Source organism: Cydia splendana, chromosome 16 (assembly GCF_910591565.1).
Source record: "Cydia splendana chromosome 16, ilCydSple1.2, whole genome shotgun sequence".
Taxonomy (NCBI): Eukaryota; Metazoa; Arthropoda; class Insecta; order Lepidoptera; family Tortricidae; genus Cydia; species Cydia splendana.
Window position 1 is genome coordinate 3,557,327 of NC_085975.1, and position 21,287 is coordinate 3,578,613.

A 21,287-nucleotide genomic window follows, 5' to 3' on the forward strand; every position below is an offset into this window, starting at 1 on the left:
GAAGAAATTGGAGTCACTCTCCAATTTAATCACTAATTTTAGTTTTATGGTGATATTTGAGCGCTCCAAATTATCCCTTTAATGCGTAGCGGCAACATACTTGCCATCATACTATAAAACAAAAACCCATCTCTACTATAAGAGTTACGGTTAGAAATCGAAGAACTAGAAAGAAATGTCAAATGGTTAAAGGGTTAAAAATATGTCCCCTAATTGGTATTCTTGCGTCCGCACCTCTATTTTATCGTTAGGTAATATTGGCCATAATCAGCGAGCCAAATTGGCGTTTGCGTCCGCACGGCCTGATTTGATCGGACTATTAAATCAGATTGGCGAAAAATTGTCCCGTCTGGACTCCACTATGCGGTTATTCCCATCTGTTTGCGCCAATTGTTAAATACCACATTTTTTCTCCCCATTGACCATTGGCTGAGAACAACTGATGAAAAAGTGGAGAGGTAGATAATATATATATTTTTTACGACTGGATTTATTTGTTAGCGTAAATCAATTTAGAATTAATAAGTATTCCTTTGTAAAAACGATTTTCATATTATGTAAGTACCTCAGTAGATAAACTTTCAATTCCCCTAATTTGCACCACTCTTCAAATATTTTTATTTACATACCTAATTTTAAAGCATTTCACGGTATCACCTGTTGACATACCTATTACCTAATACTAAATTTTAACCCACTTCTTACGTATACCGTATTTAATATTGTTATTAATACAGTTAAAGCTAATACCTATTATTAAACATTTCAAATATGTTTGTGGTACCTAACTCATCATTCGCTTGCCCTTGTCCCATTCACTTGGGGTCGTCGCAGCATGTCTTTTTCCTCCATATCTCTCTGTCGGCCGTCACCTCATCATTCACTTGCATTCGTTACATATCATCTCTCACACAGTCCATCCACCTTTGCCTCGGTTTTCCTTTCCTCGTACATACCTCTACATTCATTCATACCTGTCTCGTCACCTGGAATAATTTTTCACATATTTTACCAGTGTTATCTAAAGTAGGTAAGTGCTCGGTGTTCCAACGCTTGCCAATCCGACTCTATAATAGCTCAGCTGGCAGTTTACACAGCTGGACGCTGGAATACAGAGCGGTTATAGTAGGTTGAGTAAGGTCATTTAGCATGCACTTTAGTCTCAGGCGATGCCGCTTGGCACGATTGTTCCTTAGGTCAAACAAAGTTGATCTGACCCGGTAGCCGGGAGATCGTACCATGCAGACCCCCCAAAAAGGGGGGGTGAAAGGGTCGGCTCCCCAGGTCCAATCTATGCTATATTCCTTCCTAGTCTTAGCAACTAGGGCAAGTTATATATCATTTTCGTATAATTTAGGGACGGGGAATTCATTTTCGAAATAATGATTATACCTTACCATACAAAAAAAATATATTTTTGTACAATAAATGAAAATGTTATGTAATTTTTTGTGACAATTTTGGATGTTACAATCACAGTGTGGCGATTTGCACTCAATAAAAAATGGGACGATGTAGCTATCAAAAATAATTAAAACATTATAGTTAAACTTTTAAAATGTCAAATTCAGTGTTTTAGTAAACATTTTTAATCTTTGACTTTGGGCATAGTTCCAAATCGTTCCAAATCGTTACCGCCACGCGCTATAAATTATTTTTTTATTACGAAAAAGTATGAATGCCTACTATAAAGTGATATTTTTCTGAATAAAGAATACATGGGCTACATCGTCCAATTTAGTGCAAATCGCAACACTGTGATTGTAACATCCAAAATTGTCACAAAAAATTACATAATAAGTTAATTTTTTGTACAAAAATATTTTTTTTGTATGGAAAGGTATAATAATTATTTCGAAAATGAATTCCCCGTTCCTAATTTATACGAAAATAATATATAACTTGCCCTAGTCGCTAAGACTAGGAAGGAATATAACATAGTTTGGACCTTGGGAGCCGACCCTTTCACCCCCCCTTTTTAGGGGGTCTGCATGGTACGATCTCCCGGCTACCGGGCCAGATCAACTTTGTTTGACCTAAGGAACAATCGTGCCAAGCGGCATCGCCTGAGACTAAAGTGCATGCTGTTCCATACATTTGTGTTCCTTACTAAACCTACTAGTTAGGTCCTTATTTGATTTGGTGTAAATCGCATGTCTATGTGTATTCTATTATTCATAGTGTGATTCTGGTCATACAAAATAAGTAATACAATTTGATTCAACTCAACACACTCCGCGTGTTATTGCGTCGCGTCAAGTTTTAATAATGTGTTTCGGCCTTTATGGCTAAGTTGTACCTAAATTAAATAGTAGATTGTTAACGAAGGGCACAAAAAATATCTAATCCTAATTATATTAATTTACAGAATGAGCTGATAGTGACAGTGAAGCAAGGGCAGCTACAGGGTGCTACAGACACGCTGTATGATGGATCAACATACTACAGTTTCAAGGGCATCCCGTATGCCCAGCCACCAGTGGGGCAGCTGAGGTTCAGGGTATGCATTCTTTATATAACGTAGTGTCTACCCTATAAGGATGTGATTCTGTCAAATTATGCATTTAATTCCGATTTGAAACTTATGTACCTAGTATGATACCTTTGGGTATGGTGTTTACGCACACTAGCGTTCCCTCCCCTGCCCCTGACGTAAACCCCCTTAACGAAATATGTCCCGGTTGAAAACTTTTTTAGTATTCAAAAGTGTCAATGTAAGAAATAATCCTTAATATATTCTAATCAAAACAGCTAGGTTATATATGCCATTGATAAGGTTCGCCATATTCATATATTAACTTGTAATATAGACCTTAAAGAAATCGTAGGGAGACACGACATGACTTATGTCGACCTAACATTATTTAGTTGCTGTAGACTGTATTTAGTTTTGTTATTTTCCCAGGCTCCCCTGCCGCCTCAACCCTGGGAAGGTATACGCCAAGCGACCGAATATGGTTCCATCTGCGCGCAAACAGGTTTCCAAGGCAGCGAAGACTGCTTGTTCCTCAACGTCTTCACGAAATCCCTCCATTGTCGCACACCTGTCATGGTCTACATCCACGGAGGATCCTACATATTTGGAACTGGAAACGACTACGGACCAAAGTTTCTCGTTAAAAAGGATGTTGTCCTGGTCACTTTGAACTACAGACTTGAAGTGCTTGGATTCATAAGTGTGGAAACCCCTGAGGTTCCTGGCAATGCGGGTATGAAGGACCAAGTCGCTGCGTTTAAGTGGATAAAGGAGAATATTGCAAAGTTTGGAGGAGATCCCGATAATATTACAATTTTTGGGGGGAGTGCCGGGGCTTGCTCAGTGACGCATCATATCTTGTCGCCGATGACTAGAGGACTATTTCATAAAGTTATCGCTCAAAGTGGTACTAGTGTCCATGATTGGGCGATAGGTGAAGGCAGCAAGAGCAGGGCATTCAGAGTTGGGAAATATTTAGGAAGAGACACGAAAAATACCACTGAGCTGATTAAGTTTTTAAGATCTCTACCAGCAGCGAACCTAACTAACTTGACAATTGCTACGAGTACGGACGATGAAATGTATAGAGGAATCCCTGCGCGATTTTTACCAGTTGTCGAAAAGAAATTTGATAATGTTGAAGCGTTTCTAAGTGAATATCCTTTGGATACACTTCAGTCGAAAATAATTCGTAAAGTTCCATTGATATTAGGATATAACTCGGCTGAAGCCATTATTATGATTCTAGGTAGATTAGGACAGTTAGATATTTACAATAACAATCCCTCCTACGACGTGCCTAGAGAAATCGCTGAGAAACTAACCAAAGAGAAAATGAATGATATGGGTAAAAGGATTAGAAAATTCTATATTGGTGACAGAGAGTACACAAAAGATGATTATAAGGTGATTGTCACGATGTTATCTGACTTGTATGTAGTGTACAACACGCACAGATTTACCTACTTGTATTCTAAACACAACAGTCCCATTTACATGTACAGGTTCAGTTTCGACACTGACCTTAATTTTATAAAGAAATTATTACTAGTTAATTCGGATTTGGATTTGAAAGGAGCCTGCCATGGAGACGACGTATTTTATATGTTTTCTAGTAATTATACCAAAGATGCTTACGAATCGCAAGACAAATTGAAGGATTACGTATCGAAGGTGACAAAATTATGGACGGATTTTGCTAAAACGAGGTTAGTGTTCTCTCATCTAAGATTCTAAATACTAGATAAGGATTATAAAACTACTTCTATTACCAAAATATCCCCCACCATTGATTATTAGCATTCATCATAATTATCACATTATCAGTTTATTTCGAAACTAAAATGTATTTTTGCTATTACAAATGCGATAGGCGCTTTAGTGTGTAAATAAAAACTGTTTCTGTATGCCAAATTTCAACTTGCTAGGTCACTTGGAAGTGGGTTAGGTTTTTGATGTAGGTGAGTCAGCCAGTAAGAAAAATCCCAATTTTTAGATGTTTGTATCTTAATAACCGGTTGAGCTATATTCATGAAATTTGGGGTTCTAGTTAGCCATAAGTCTTAATAAACGCACCAAATTTCATAATACGTGTTCATGTTTTGGTGGGTGTAATATTACACACGGCCGGTGCGTCTCCAGTTCTCCTCTTTTGAACTTGGCTTGACACGCTGCCGCATGTCTAGTTTTTATTCTTTGCTCACGGGTTGTGGTAGTAAAAGATTAGAATACACTTAAAAGAAACTACCTACTAAACCTATTTGGGTAAAACTGAGATCTGCTGAGATGTATGTTTTAATGTATCTTTTTCAAAAGAAAATTGGTAAAATAAATGCTCAAGAATACGTTACCTATATACTAGAATTACTTTTATTAAGATCAGGCGATGGGGTAAACAGTTAACATAGTTTATTTAGCTCGGGCAAAATGAACAGTAAGTATGAGGGTTCTTTTACCCCATTTAACCTAATATGTATTTCTGTTTAAGTATGACCGTTTTGTATTAATTGTATTTGTCCACCTGATAGTTCCAACCACTCTATGTTTGTATTTTTCAGCAACCCAACTCCATACAACTGCTTGGGACCAAGATGGCCGGTATACACGACGAAGAACAAGGGATACCTAGACATCAACGTACAGTCGACGGCGGGAAGCTTCGCTGAGAAGCAGAGCGTGGAGTTCTGGGACACTCTGTACTGCGAGGCTGGCTTGCCTTGCATAAAAAATAACTAAGTACTTAATATTCAAATATGTCCTCGTCGAGAGACCCCGAGATGAGACAGGCTGATAACGATAGTGTGTACATGCTGCTCCCTTCTCGTCTCGTCTCGCTCTTCTCCGATTGGATCGGAGCGGTGCCGAGACTGTGTGTACAGCCGACATAATAAATGAATGTAAATTTTTAGGTAGTTATTTCCAGCCACACCATCGTCCTCACATCGACGATGACAGACCTCCCCACGCGGTGGGGAGCGACCCGCTACAGCCGTCGCAGCCGGAAGGCGGACACGGCCTCTCATACCTCCCTTAAGGGAGGTATCGAACGACATCCAGTCCAGGTAGTTATTTTTTACATATTTAGTTTTTATCTATATTTAGGTTTCTACAATAAAATATCTGTAATTGATAATAAAACACCATTTAAAAACACAAATAATAATATATATTTTCTATAAACAGGTTATTAAATATTTAGTTACCTTTAAAATCATAGAAAAAAATTTAATAATTTGTGACTTAAATAGATACAATATATTATTTATGATTTACTATCACACTTATCTTAAGTTTCATCACACAAGTTTGTACATGATAGAGCTTATAATTATATAAAATGTCTTAAGAGCTCTTATTCCATAGAGCAGGGGTCTCCAAACTTTTTTACCCGAGGGCCATATTGCGCCTCAGAAACTTTCGCGGCCACCGTTACCGCTACTGAACCCTCTGAAGTTCGATTTGATGTCTAAAACAGATGTAAGTATCTCCGTTTTAAGTTTTAGAACGAAGTTGATTTATAAGGTTTACTTGATCCTTGTGGGAAGCAAATGAATGTTTATTTGTAAGTTAGGTATGTAAAATAAAATAATATTAATAATCTATTAAACTCATCTAGATCGATAGTGCTCGTCAGGGCAAATCTATTGAGCCCAAACACGATGGAGTTATGATGAGTAGATTAGGAGTTCTGGTGACCAACTCCTGACTCCATCATGAGACCTTGGACCTCATCTAGATAGATGGTGCTCGTCAGGGCAAATCTAATGACCCCAAACACGAGGGAGTGCTAATGAGTAGATCAGGAGTTCTGGTGATCAACTCCTGACTCCATCATGAGAACCTGGACCTCATCTAGATCGATGGTGTTTGTCGGGGCAAATCTATTGAGCTGAGCCCAAACACAACGGAGTGATAATGAGTAGATTAGGATTTCTGGTGACCAACTCCTGACTCCATCATGAGAACCTGAAGTTCATCTAGATTATTCTAGATCGATGGTGCTCGTCGGGGCAAATCTATTGAGCCCGAACACGATGGAGTTATGATGATAGATTAGAACTTCTGGTGACCATCTCATGATGGAGTCAGGAGTTGGTCACCAGTAGGGTCTCATGACCCTGGACCTCGTCTAGATAGATGATGCTCGTCAGGGCAAATCTAATGAGCCCAAACACAATGGCGTTATGATAAGTAGATTAGGAGTTCGGTGACCAACTCCTGACTCCATCATGAGAACCTGGACATCATCCAGGTCGTCCGGAAATAATAATAATGCAAACCCTAACCAGAATTCAAGTAACACTGAAAATCTATCACATAAGCGAGAGTCGGTTGTTAAAATTAAATATATCCAATCCAATATACGATATATCGAGAACTCAATCCCACAAGGAAGTGTCATAGGGTGCATCCTATTCCTCATTTACATAAATGACCTTCCAAAATCCACTGAACACAAAGTTGTTATGTTTGCCGATGACATATCGATCTTATTCCAATGCCCAGATAACAATAGCAGCAGTTCCTACATACAACAAACTTTTAACTCAATAACTCATTGGCTCAACGATCACAACCTCATAATAAATAATGATAAATCAAAATTAATCCAATTCAGACCAAGACAAAAGCAACCGCTAAACCTCAACACTGTAATAAACAACCTAAATATTGAAGAAGTACCCGACTGCACCTTATTGGGCCTTACACTGGACAGCCATTTGACATGGAAAAAACATGTAGAAAAAATTAAAAATAAACTTGCCCGATTTGTGTATGCACTTAGCGTATTGAAGTGTAGCACTACCTTAGAGTGTGCGCTGGCGGCGTATCACTCGCAAGCAGTCGCATGGCTACGCTACGGGCTTCTTTTGTGGGGCCACAGCACCGACATTCAAAACGTTTTCATCATGCAGAAAAAATGTATCAGGATCCTAGTAAATATACATCCACCCCACAGCTGTAGACCACACTTCAAAAATCTTAACTTACTGACCCTCCCCTCTCTGTACATTTTGGAAGTAGCTACATTTGTCCGAAAAAACTTACATTTATTCCAATTTTGTCAAAACCCTCGACGTCAACACTACATAGAACTCCCGGAGCCTAAACTAGAAATATACAAAAACGGACCATACTACAGAGCCATAAATGTTTATAATAAAATCCCCACATATTTAAAAACAGACTCAAACTTCATAAACCGCCTTAAAACTATGCTGATGGATAAATGTTACTACTCAATAGCCGAATTTATGGAGGATGATACTATGTAAATAAATAAATAGTAACTTGTACATATAATATAAATATAATTGTATTATATTATAACATATTTTATATTAATACAAACAGTAATAAGTACTTAAAACGTAATGTAGTAGTCCTTGTTTATAGGTAATAAGATTCAAGTATTCGTTAGAAGAGGCTGTTACAACTTAAAAGTGCAATTTAGAAAATGTATAAGTATTATAATATCGAAACCTAAGTATAAGTCAGTAGTAATAATAACCAAAACTGTGAAATTGTGAACCATAAATTTTTGCTACACCCTTTCTAGGGTCCATGTATATAACATCTGTACTATGGTATGCAAATAAAGATCTCTTATCTCTTAAATATGGTGTAAAAAATGTACTTCCTTGGATCAAGATTTTCTAATCATAGTATACAGCACTTCCCGGAACTCTCTCGATGGTTACGAACGCAACGAACGCCTGGCGATCGAGCACAGCCGGCCTAGCCAAGGTTACAAATGTTACAATCGCTATCACTTCACAGTGACAGTTGCGTTTCGATAGCTACGGAGCGTAACGCAAGCGATTGGCATCTTGGCTACGCGGCCGGTCCGTCCCCTAAGCGCGCTCGGCGGAGAATGAGCGCGCGGCGTCGGTGCAGCGTGATTTAAACGTCTTTAAAAAAATATAGATTTATCTACACACATATCATAAACCCTCTATGATGCCTTCAAAATCCGTAAATAATAGCCCACATTACGATAAACTGTTTTGTTGCAGCAAATATCTTATCTGTGAAAATGTGGTAATAAGCTTCATTACTATATCAAAATCGATTTGATAATGCATTCAAATTTCGAACATCGCTGAAAAAAAAAAGCAATTTGATTTGACCCCTATTCTAATATCAGTCGAGATGACGTTTTATTCGAAATTAAATGACAATTGCATACAATATTGACAAAATGTCGCATGTTAGTTGGTATCGAACGATATTGCAATCGACCCCGACTCTAGTTTGTCTCATGGTCTAATAAAACATGGTCTTCCATTCCCAGAGTGACACGGGCCTACGTCACAATAACATTGCCACTTTATTTCAACATAACATGTTACATGGGTACATTATACCTATGGTTAATAAGTTAAAATATTTCTTTATAATTTAATAATTTTCATTTATATGTATTTTAGCTTAAATTTTACAATAACACGTCATTTTTAATTACTCGTTAGCAATATCTTCCGATTCACGAAAGAAATTTCAGACTTTCGGGTAATTCTGTTTATACTACTGGCAACACAGGATAGCGCTGTGCACATTTGACAATTCGGATCTAGATAACTTCATGCCCTGACCGTCATCCTTGTCGAACGCGTGTTAATTGTTATTTCCTTCTCGCTCAGTGTCAGCAGTCGCAGTGTTTTCCAAACTTTTCACGTCGTAAGCTTGGTAATTAATGTGTAACTGTGAATTAGTTTTTTAAACGTTTGTCTTGTATAGATAAATAAAGTTTAATTTAATACATTAGATTTGTTTTATTTTACTATGTTTCTACATGAATAACTTAAAATTAATGCCGTTAAAATAATTTTCACCGTTGGTTAAAATTCTCCCACATTTCAAAGTTTGAGAACCTGTAAACAGCATGATGACGTAGGCGCGTGTCAGTTAGGTCATACGCGAATCTCGGAATGGAGTACCAGGCGGAGTATATTATTATACCGTGGTTTGTCTCTGAATTTAAAAAAACTACGGATCCGTGACGTGCGTGAAAAAATTTTCATTTACCGCCATTTGACATACTTACAGTTTATCTTTTAATTAATTTTTAAGTAAAAAATAATTTGTTTTGTTGTTTTTAAAGTAACTATAAGTTTCGTGTAAAATGTGCGATAAAGATATTTCGAAGACGCCACCTCATATCCGCGAGTTCCGCCAGAGAACAAAATGCCCCAATGTCGGCTGTAATATAAGGTTAGTGAATACATCATAGAAAGTTTATAATATGTGTGTAGATAAAGCAGTGTATGTAACTGTACATAATTAGGCATTATCATAGCTGGGCATTAACTCGTTAATCCGTTAATCGTTAATTAACGAAGTTAAGATTTCGAGTAACGGATTAACTTTTAAGTTAACTTTAAAAACCTGTAACGGACTTGTTAACTTCCGTTAACTTTTCTTAAGTCCGTTAATCGTTAATACCTAAGTACCTACTCACACCAAGGCGGCGCGCTGCCTCAAATATAACACTAGTATACCTTCGAGTGCTGCTGTGGAACGCCTGTTTTCGGCGGGAAAAGATATTTTTTCTCCAAAGCGGGCGTCGCTATCAGACGACAATTTTAATATGCTCATGTTCATGAAGGGGAACATGCAGATGCACCTTATGCACCAGATGCTAGCGAATGATATTTTTATTGGCTATGCTATTATTAATTAGTAATGATTACCATGTTAATTAGTAGATTAGTCTTTAATAAAAATCAAAATTTATGATTATTTCTCCTAGTTTTATTTCTTATTGCGAATATTTACGATTTCGAGTTAACGATTAACGATTAACTTTAACTTCCGTTAAAACTTTTGAAAAGTAACGTTTTAACGTTTAACGAAGTTAACTTTTTATTTAACGGATTAACGATTAACGAAGTTAACTTTTTGATTAACGGTGCCCAGCTCTGGGCATTATGTAGCAGTCACATAAACTACTATTACGGCAAGGTAGGTCCTATACTTAGTTATGATTTTTTTTATCGGTTAACATAAAGTTACAGTTTGATAAAATATTATTTTTGAGGCAAAATATATAGTAGTATACCCTATAATGGACACGGAACCAGTAATGGGACAAAAAAAACAAAATTCCTCTAAAATAAGTATATAAAAGTAGTTTATAAACACTGGATATATTTTTATCATAAATAGGAGTCCTAGAGCTGATTATGTTTGAATTTTTATTAAATTCGGTTATTTTTTAAGAAATGTGCGTCAACCCAAAAGTTGTCGTGCCACTGAAAAAAAATATCACTAAAAATTCTTAACAACTTCGCTAAGAGAAGTGAGTTAATTTATTAAATTTTAATTAATTAATACTTGATGAAAACTAGAATGTGTTTTGTTAATTGCATTTACCATGAGATAAGGTATACAACACACTATGTTGTGACTCCACAGATGTAAAAAAATAGTGGTATTTGGCCCAATCCCATTATAGGAGCTGTAAAACTGCATACCTCCTATGATGGGACAATTGACATAATGATGCTTGCCATGCCATAATTTCATGTTTTAAACAATACAGAAGTAAAATGTAGTTACGAAATATGTCAACCAGGAGGTATTCTCGGACTTAGGATAAATTAATATCGTTTTTCCAAACTTTTATTTAACTTGCCTTGTTAGTTAGTGTGGGTCAAATCTTGGTAGCTGAATTTGACCCACTTTTCGATTTCCGATTCAGTTTAAATTTTGTGTAAGTACGTAATTAAGTATGCAAATCGGATGATAATGCAATATTATGATAACATGGACTTGATCTGATGATGGAGACAGGAGGTGGCCATGGGAACTTTATCGCAATAAACCCTAACTAATTGTGTTTGGGTATATTAGAATTGTCTCGATAAATCTAATACAATAATAATTGGCTGTGGAAAGAAAAATACATTCAGCGATAAAAGCTTATACCAAAAATTGATTTTTTTGCCATAACTTATTCCCCATTTCAATATTTTATACTGATAGAGCAATGTCCATTATAGGGGGCCCATTACTGGATCCACGTCCATTACCGGGGGCCCATTACTGGAGCTTTGGTGTCCATGACTGGAGAAAAAAAGCATAGTTTTAATTTGTTAATTATGTGGAAACTCATTGCAGTATCTTTGATACAACACGCCTAAAACATGAAAGGCGGATAGGACTTTCATCTTTTAACACGCTAAGCGGAAGACCATTTACATGTACAAGGGAAATATCATAAATACTCCAAATTTCCTCTTAAATGTCCCATGACTGGTGCTGTTACTATAAGTCCAATTTGCGATAAAAAAAATGTAACCCTGTTTTCACCAAAAAAATTAAGAAAACGCGGAAGGTATTTTATCAATATTTTTAAATGAATCTTCAATTTTCAAGCAATTCAGCCCCTCGTACACGATATGGTGAATTGAATTGTATGAATGTACCAAATGATTCTTGTTTACTGCAAAATTGAGTCCCGAAACGACCCGTCTCACTGCAAATTTTGAAAAAGACTCCCAAGAAAACTCATTTATTTTAGGTTCAAAAAGAGAAAATGAAAATTTGAACGTTTTCAGTTCCTAGTTTAAGAAATTATTATTTAAGTACGTTATCAGTTTTTGAATAAATACAAATATAAATAGTTACGTCGTAATCTTGAATGAAAAAGGAAGCATTTTGCAAAATACGCTCGTCTATAGGAGTAAGGACTCTTAAATTAACCTTCCTGTGACTTAATTGTGACGTATTTGTTTTTTGTCAACCATACTTTGCTACCAATACAACACGTTGATAACGATCACTAGAAATAACCTAAACGGAAGAACCTAGAACAATGCGACGTCCAAGAAATCTTCTTTTAGTTTTAATTCCTTAATTTTTTTTGTTACTTGTTTGCTCGAGACTATTTTAAAGTTGCTTCTTTCTATTAATTTCATAAAACCGTGGGCGAGGCGAGGCGAGATCTCGCACGTTTTCAATAAAGATCATCTCCTGTCGCCATTTTGCAGAGTTTTATTAGAAAGGATTTATGGGTCGTGGACAGAATTTAACAATTTAATTAATAAGGGACTGAGTGGTTTGTCTTGCTAGCTTTAGTTCTATAATTAAATTACGTAATTACTTAACTTTACAAAGACTTACTTAATATTTAGAAATGTTAAGTTTATAAGACGGTCGGTAGGTACCTAATATTTTTCAAAAATATGGGTTGATGACGCCCATTCGACATTTTTTAATCATCATTCGGCCCGATTCGAATTTTAAGATGCGTCAGATAATAGATCTAGAAACGATATGGATTAGATATGTCAGTGTCAAATGTGACGTTTCTTCAAACAAAAACGTCACTTTGACGCACGTCACACACAAACAATTGACGTATCTTAAAGTTCGAATCGGGCAGATTATCTTTGATTTGGTACATAAAACAATGGATAATTATTTTATGCCCATGCTTTTTACAATAAATAGATCACACCTTTACATTCTGATTTGAAACAAGGCCAAACATCGTTTTACGCTAAACGAACGCAAATAAACTTTTGTTTGGCAAGACAGACTTTCAAGACGAGCACCGGTTTTATCAGCAGCGGCAAAAATCAAGAACTTTTAATAAGATTACAACAAACGCGAGAGAAATGCAAAGTTCTGTTTAATCAAAGTGTTTTTTTCTTGCCTAGCGGCAAAGGACTATTAACGAAAAAATCCTGAAAAGGTTCAAAGAAGCTTATAAAAGCGTTACGCCATCTTAACTTTTGATGCGGGTTTTTTCTAAGATTAACCCTTATTTGTAATGACATTTGAAGCAGAATTTCCGCTTTTGCTTTTATGTAGTAATGCGTAGTTTAAAATATTGCCATATTCCTCAGAATTGTTATGTATATGAAATTATGAATGTATTTTATTAGAAACTCTTTTAACTGCTAGTAATTATGAAGAAATATAAACATTTTTTAAGACATGTAATATATTAAACTGTTGTCTGTGGTGGTGGTCAAAATTCGTGGGTTCAAATCTCGGCTGTGCTGTATAGCACAAAAAATATCGTTCTCGATAAAAATGCAAAAAAATGACAAAGACCTTTCGGTCAGGATCCTTATTAGAGCGTTTCTTATATTTTTTGCCATTTTATGTACGGTGACCTTTTTTGCCAGTTTTGTGTTATTTCTAGTCAGGTTCGCGAGCCCTTTTCATCCTTATAGAAGAAAAAAAGTGTCCTAAAATTTCCATACATTTATCAAACTTTCCTTTTTGTTACCGCCATACAAAGTGTATGGGGAATTATCCCATTAGGATCGAAAGAGCTCGTGATTCTGAGCAGAAATAACACAAAAGTTGCAAAAAAGGTCACAATATATAAATATGGTAAAAAATAAAAGAAACGCTCATTTATACACAGACAAGAGGTTAAGCTCTATGTACCTACACCACCACAGCCTTCAGTTAGTTTTTACGATAAATAAACTAATATAAAACTTCGCCGTCTGAACCAAAGTTAACCCATGCAATCAACCGCTACTACTAAAGTTTCGTACCTAATCTTCAAGACTTCGAATTACAATACTTGCTACTTAGTTTATCGTGGTAAGAGGGGGTAAATGGCTAATAAGTTTTGAAGCTTTGAAGCTAACTATTTAGTAACTGGGGGATTTAATCATTTTAGTCCAAGGAAGAATTCTATTTATCAACGGCCTCCTAGGCTAGTCGATAGTGACCCCGGTTACGGAGCAGGAGGTACTGGGTTCGAATCTTGGTAAGGACATTTATTTCCGTCTTCAGGTAGCTGTAAGTATGTCTTACCTGGTCCCCCATCCCTGTAATGATAGGGGTGTTCCAATATGCCGCGAGTCTCGCCACTGGCTCTAGAGCGAACGCACACGCCGGTCCGATGAATGCGATGACGTGGTCGTTGAAGTGCATGTCCGCTGCTATCCCGGGGGCTAGTGCGCCAGAGCAGGACGGGTAGCTGGAAGAAAGGGAAAGATTGTAACCAGGGATGTAACGGATGTGGTTTTATCGGAACCGAAAACGGAAACAGATGTTTTCAATTTAGTTTAACGGAACCGAATACGAAAACGGAACCGATAACGGAAACGGAACCGAAAACGGAACCGGAACCAGAATCGGAGCCTGACTTTTTAACGATGTATTCGTTTTCCCCTTTCTAGAATAAACCTTCAGACAAAGTTTACACTTAGCCGTGTCCCCACTAAGTTCATCAAAATAGTTCCAAATCGAACTTGATTTCGGCTTCGTTGTGCGTTTTTTTACACACTAACATTCACCACACACACTACACACACTCAGTAGTCAGTGCACAACAGAACACATACGATTTTAATTTTAATAACACGAATAAAACAAAGTATACAAAACAAAACAAACAACAAATTAGCATAGCACGTGGCAAGCGGGGCGATGAGCGAATGACTGGTATGGATCTGTTTGTTTTTGATGTACGCCGCCGCCGCGCGTAGCATTGACATCCGTTATAACTTCCGTTTCAAACATAACGGAACCGGAACAGAAACGGATGTGTAATACCAAACGGAAGTTCCGTCTTAACGGAAACGGAACCGGAGCTCCGTAACATCCCTGATTGTAACTCAGACAAAAATAAGAAGTGATTTCTAAGATAAGATGCCATCCATCTCGCAATATTCATAAAACCGGCCAAGTGCAACTTGGACTCGCGTTTCTAGGGTTCCGTACATAAGTCCTTTGCATTTTTAATAGGTTTTCCTGTAATCAATAGGTAAAGAACTAATTTGTGTATTTTTTTTCAAAATTTTAGACTTAGTAGTTTCGGAGATAAAGGGGGGGGGTCATTTTTTGGCTATTTTCTTAAATAACTTCGAACCTACGTATTTTAAAATTATAAAAAAAAACATGTCCATCTTTGGGTCACTAATTTACATATTTCAACTTAATTGGTCCAGTCCAGTAGTTTCCGAGAAAACAGCCTGTGACAGACGGACAGACAGACAGACGCACGAGTGATCCTATAAGGGTTCCGTTTTTTCCTTTTAAGGTACGGAACCCTAATAAAGAGGTCAATTCAAATTTAACAATTTGTTATGGCTTTGATACGACCTAGACGATCGTCTTAGTGATTGGCGCGCATCCCACACACGACTTTCACTTCATTTCGCATGCACCAATTAGCGAGAGCGATCTTCAAGGTCGCATCATACTCGTAATAAGATCAAACCATAACATAACACATTGTAAATCTGAATTGGGCTCAAGATATATTATCAACGGTGATCGTTAATTTTCCAGCAATATTGGTACAGCATAGTTGGTTATAAAAGCATCTGTATGCCCTACTCTAAGTGGAATAGATAATAGGGTATTTTCCTACTAGTCAAATCAGTTACTTTTTTAGAACTGTCAAAACGATTTGCTAATGTTTGCTAATATGGAATTTATATGAAACATTACATCGTGACGTCACGGTCAACTCAACTACTTTTTATACTTCTATCCGATTTATTAAATAGAACTTGTGTTCAAAAATAATTCCGATCTGTGTTCTTCTAAAAATTATCTGGTGCTTTATTTCATGCATGGTGTATAATAATTTATTTTAAATACAGTATAATACCCTATTAGGGTTAATAACAGTAATATTAACCTTAACCAATCCTCTCCCTAGAAAAAAATTGAAGGATATCCTTTATTTTTACTACGCTGCACCAAAATTGCTGGAAAATTAACGATCACTGATTATCAAAAACGTGCCCTAAATTCTAAACACGGTATTGTAGAAATGATAAGACTTAAAAGCAACTTATTAAAAATACTAACTAGAGATGCACCGGATATTCGGTTACTATCCGGTATCCGGCCATTATTTTACTATCCGGACGGATACCGGATAGTGAGCTACTATCCGGCCGGATACCGGATAGTAACATTGCTTGATTTCAGAATAAACAAATTGGATCTAAGAAACAGTCACGGTCATAATAGTACCCGTTAATAATTTTAAAACAATTGAAACATTCCACTCACTTGCACGCGCACTCATTTCGAACCCAGAAATGAGTGCGCGCAACGTTCACTACGAAACAGGTAAAAACCAGCAAAATACGGACCTGAAAAACAGAAATGTAGGTATAGTTCGACCGGCCGAATATACGGCGGCCGGATACCGAATATTCGTCCGATGGCCAGGCCGAATATCCGGTATCCGGCCAAACAACTATCCGTTGCATCTCTAATACTAACATCAAATTATACATCTCCTGCCAAGAAGTCTTTACTCAGAGCACATGAAGTTCTAGTTCTAGTACCACTAAACAAAGACATGCTGCTCGATTCGGAAAGAGAATTAGATTTCTACTAGACTTCAACAAGTTACGATACGGATAATTTAAAGATATTTGTAAGATAGATATGTCAAATTTGACGTTTCCGCGATTCTGTAGGTCCTCTTGAACGATTTCGACAAGTTATGACTTAGATATCCAAGTCACATCTAGTCGATATCTAATGTAGATCTAGTTGATCTCTAAATCGTCTCAAGATCTTGTGATTATCTCGAAATCCGAATAGGCTTGATGGACGTATTTTCGTTCCTAAAGATTTTATAATATTCTTAGAAATATTCAATATAAAATACAGTTTATTTTATATTAAATGTTTTTGTTACGAGTATGTAGTTTGCATCATGCTACAATTTATAAAATAAACATCGAAATATTCAATTCATGTCAGTCAACATCACGTAGGAGCACAAACTTGTTGCTACGAGCTACGCTTTACGCGCTACGTTTTATAGCTACGCTGCTACAACACCGCTACAGCTACGCACAGAAAAATCCTAACCGACCCATTAGCCCTATTTAAATGTGCCATTTTAAGCAGGCACCCCAAAAAGGTAAACATTCTGAAAAGAAACAGAATATTAATGGGCCGTTAAAGCCTTTTATTGTTCAAGTGCAGTTTCAGTTAACACATTCAATACCACTAAGTGCTACGGGTTACGCTCGTAGCGCGTAGCCACGGTTTCGTCGTATGTAGCGCGTAGTCGCTACGAACAGTGTACCCGACAGTCGGGTTCTTGGTGTTGAATGTGTTAATGTTTGACCCAATTACATTATCGAAAAGTTTATTTACGTGTTATGTATGTTATTATCGGCAATTCGGCATCTACAAGTTCTACAACGCTTTTAGATTAGAAGTAAGATCATTTATATTAATACATGAACTTTTTTCTTATTCGATACCTTACTGAATAGTCTGTAATCTATATCCAACGGATGTTTTGTAATTTATTGGGAAGCTAATTAGATGCTTTATAAATAATGTTAGTTATATAATCGGAATGAAAAATGTATGAATATGTCGCGACATTTCGTTTTCTAACTATGGAATAAATAGAAAAACTAATATTTCCAAATATATTTTCGTTTACATTTACAAGTATTATTTCAGAAATTTTAATTTTATATCAAAAGTTATTGTCATGTAGTATACATGCAAATTAGTTTCATAACATTATATGCAGTAGTCATTAATGATGATGTACCAACCTGCCTTGCACTTTCTGCAGCTCAACCCCATGGTGCGCCAGGAACTTCTCATTGACCTTATCCAAAGCCAGGTCCACAGCCGGCCCGCAGCGCTCCAGGTCGAAAGGGGAATCCAGGCGAGACGCCATCAGCACCCCCACTTTATACACTGTCTTTGTCGTGGCAGACGAGCCAGGGAACAACAGCAACACAAATAACAACATTATTATGGAAATATAACTTTCACTACTTCAACATAAAAAAAAAAATATTTCGTAAGATTAGCTTGGAAGACGCGTCAAAAACAATAAACGTTGTAGTTTTACATTTAAGTTTCATTACACATTTATTAACACTCGCTTTTGCTGATGCGTCGAAAACCACTCTGATTTTCGTAGTACAATTTACCAAAAGTTCTTTTGCGTGATGCGTCAAATACTGTACTTATTTACGATTTATAAATTCGTAAAGTTTCACAACGCGCAGTGATCACGGGACGGCTGACTCCCGGGACCGATAGCCCTGTACTAGCCGACGAAGGCTTAAAGGGTGGGGGGAGCAACAAGTTGTTTCCCGCCATCCCCCATTAAGGTTTGATAGGACAGATTAGTCGCAGACTGTAACTTCGTCTTGAGAAAGTAAGTTTGTACGCGGGAAAGTCCAAGACTAAGGGTCATAACTAAGTAGCTCAGCATTATTTTGTTGGAGATACTTAATTGCTAGAGTTAGACCAAGAAAAGCCTGCTACGATTGTGATAGCACACGCAGTGCAAGTGTTATTTATACGTCATAATTTCATAGAAGTTTGACGTTTAAAATAACACCTGTGTGCTATCAAAATCGTTGCAGACTTTTCTTGGTCTAACTATCAAGCCGATCAATAGATGATATTTTCTGTCATTATATAAGCACTGAAAATAATATACTTTCTGAAAGACTTCCATTTTAAACGATATCAATTAATATTACTTCGAGTCTTAGCTATTTCTTAGTTGCCAAGGCCTTTATGTTTAACGTGCTTTTAACCTTTAAAGGTAAAAGCCTATTGATAAATAAGATAATTCAGCGAAGGCCCGTGAAGGATACAACAATACTTATTGAATTATATCAGGCTGTTGTTAAATCTACCTATACATTTGACTACTTGGAAGGTCATTTGAAACTGCAGTGGCGTAGCTAGGCGTGGGCGAATGGGGCCTTCGCCCACGGCCTCGCACTTAGGGGGGCCTCGCAAAGCCAACCTTTTTATTACCTTGGGAAAACAGAAAAGGGCCTCGCAGATGTGGTTTTCGCCAACGGCTAGATTGGTTCACGCTACGCCACTGTGAAATAGGTGCGCACATTGTTCATTACGTAGTATACGGGGGCATATTCAGAAACTGATAGGTATGTATGGAATTAGAGATATTCCGATTTTAAAATCTTTTAGGTTTTTTTTATAAAAATAATATTTATCGCTTTTATTGGTGCGTGCGAAAAGCACTGCGAGTAGTGATGTGCCGTTCCCGGGAAAATTCCCTTGGTGGGAAATTTCCCGGAAATGTTCCCGGGAAATTTCCCATATGAAGGGAAAGTAGGGGAATTTTGAAATGGCGCATAGATATACTATTTTATTATCAGAAATTCAGTCAACACTTAGCATCTTAAACTTTTTTATAAAACATTATAAACTGCATCTCATCCGCCTACGTAAATTCCCTATACTCCCGGGAAATTTCCCATTCTTCCTGGGAATTTTCCCATAGTCGCTGGGAATGATTTCTCGAGCAAAATATTTTTTTTTACAATAATTCGCCATTATTCAACAAAATCGATACAAATCATCACAGTTTAATCAGGGTCAAAATAAGTTAGGTACTAAATAAGAATAGTGGAGTTCCGTAAGCTTTTTACCAAGAAACTCTTCTACATACGAGTGTTAAAGACGGGTTCTTGTGAATGTTACATTATCAAAAAATTCTGTAGCCATAATTTTTTGGAGATTAGAAAAAAAAGTATCTATTTGTATGGAGAAAATTTCGATATGATCTGACTTCGCATTCAGGAACATCGGGGGCTTAAAGTGATGCCATATATTTTTTTTGAAACATCCAAAGTGTCGAATGTTGTAAGCAAATCCACTTTCCAAGTTTTTTTTGGGAAGCCACTTTGCATTTTACGGTTTTTGGTTACTTTATTTTACTAAACGCAGTTACTTGTCGTTATAGCTAGCTTTAATTAAAATTGTAATACACTTAATCTGTTTCAATATTCCCCTGTTTGGGGAATATTCCCGGGAACACCGGGAAATTTCCCAGGAATTTCCCATATGGGAATATTCCTTGTTCCCGGGAAATTCCCACGGCACATCACTAACTGCGAGTCATGTTATAGGGGATTTCGTTTCTACTTATTTGTGCTGCAAATCGTGTCAAAGATGTATGATAACTCAGAATCAGCTTCGTTATATCATATTAAGGTGTGACACCGCAGACAACTTGAGGATAAACTAGAGCAACACTGTGCAACGGTAAGTAACCGGGTACTTAAGTTAAATTTATAATAATAACCATGTCGCAGTGTTGCTCTAAAAATATTAACTGCGGTGTGAATGCACCTTTATTTATAAGTGCGTTCTGTTTGTTCTGAATCTTTATTACCTATACGCGATCGAAAAGTACTGATTTGATATAAAATTGCTATCATATTTTACGTTTCCGAGTACACCTTAAGAACCAAAAGGGTGGAAACTTAATTATGTACTGAAAACGGGATTCAGCAGCAATTTCGTCCTATTGTGGGAAAAGCAATCTACGTATAATCTTTAAAGGTCGGGTACCTGATCGAGTGACCGAAAGAGCTTGCCAGATTAAGCTCCGATAAAAATAGACAAAGAGATGTGTATCTTACTTTACTAACAACCAATAATAGGTATAGCATACGGCCTGAACCACTCCCACTAGTTTTGACATTGACAGATACGCTCGCGTCTAAGTAACTTACTTTCTATGCATCTCGCTCGTACTCGCATATTAGTGGAAGCGAGATGTATAGAAAGTAATTTACGTAGACGCGAGCGTATCTGTCAATGTCAAAACTGGTGGTAGCCGTACTAGACTGAATAGAGAATTTCCTCAGTTCCATAGAAAAAGTATTTTGAATTATTCTGTAATACTAAATATTTCTGCTGCTGACTGTATTGTAGTTTAATGTGAGAGTTTCGGCATACGTTGCTAATAAAAATATTTGCTGCAAAAACTTAATCAACGTAAGCAAACATCAAAGCAGCCAAGTTCGTGTATAAAGTGTATCGTTTAGAAAAATAA

General features: G+C 36.8%; 2 protein-coding genes and 1 long non-coding RNA gene across 3 annotated transcripts in view; 1 reads left to right on the forward strand and 2 right to left on the reverse strand.

Annotated features, from left to right (window-relative positions):
* Positions 1–18,206, reverse strand: part of LOC134797998 (atrial natriuretic peptide receptor 1) — a 109,683-nt gene extending 91,477 nt beyond the window's left edge. The window contains exons 1-2 of the mRNA XM_063770333.1: positions 18,004–18,206; positions 14,264–14,429 (exon numbers count right to left, since the gene is read on the reverse strand). Coding sequence (XP_063626403.1) covers positions 14,264–14,429; positions 18,004–18,206 — 369 coding nt within the window. The remainder of the gene's footprint in view (positions 1–14,263; positions 14,430–18,003) is intronic.
* LOC134797981 (esterase FE4-like) lies at positions 2,350–5,212 on the forward strand. The gene is made up of 3 exons (XM_063770317.1): positions 2,350–2,500; positions 2,906–4,185; positions 5,035–5,212. Exons 2-3 carry the CDS (start codon positions 3,050–3,052, stop codon positions 5,210–5,212), a joined length of 1,314 nt encoding a protein of 437 aa, XP_063626387.1. The 5' UTR covers positions 2,350–2,500; positions 2,906–3,049.
* LOC134797853 (uncharacterized) lies at positions 6,087–6,768 on the reverse strand. Its single transcript, XR_010145118.1, has 2 exons — positions 6,601–6,768; positions 6,087–6,323 (listed from the first exon to the last, which is right to left on the reverse strand). It is a non-coding gene; the product is annotated as an uncharacterized LOC134797853 (long non-coding RNA).
* Positions 18,207–21,287: the final 3,081 nt, after the last annotated feature.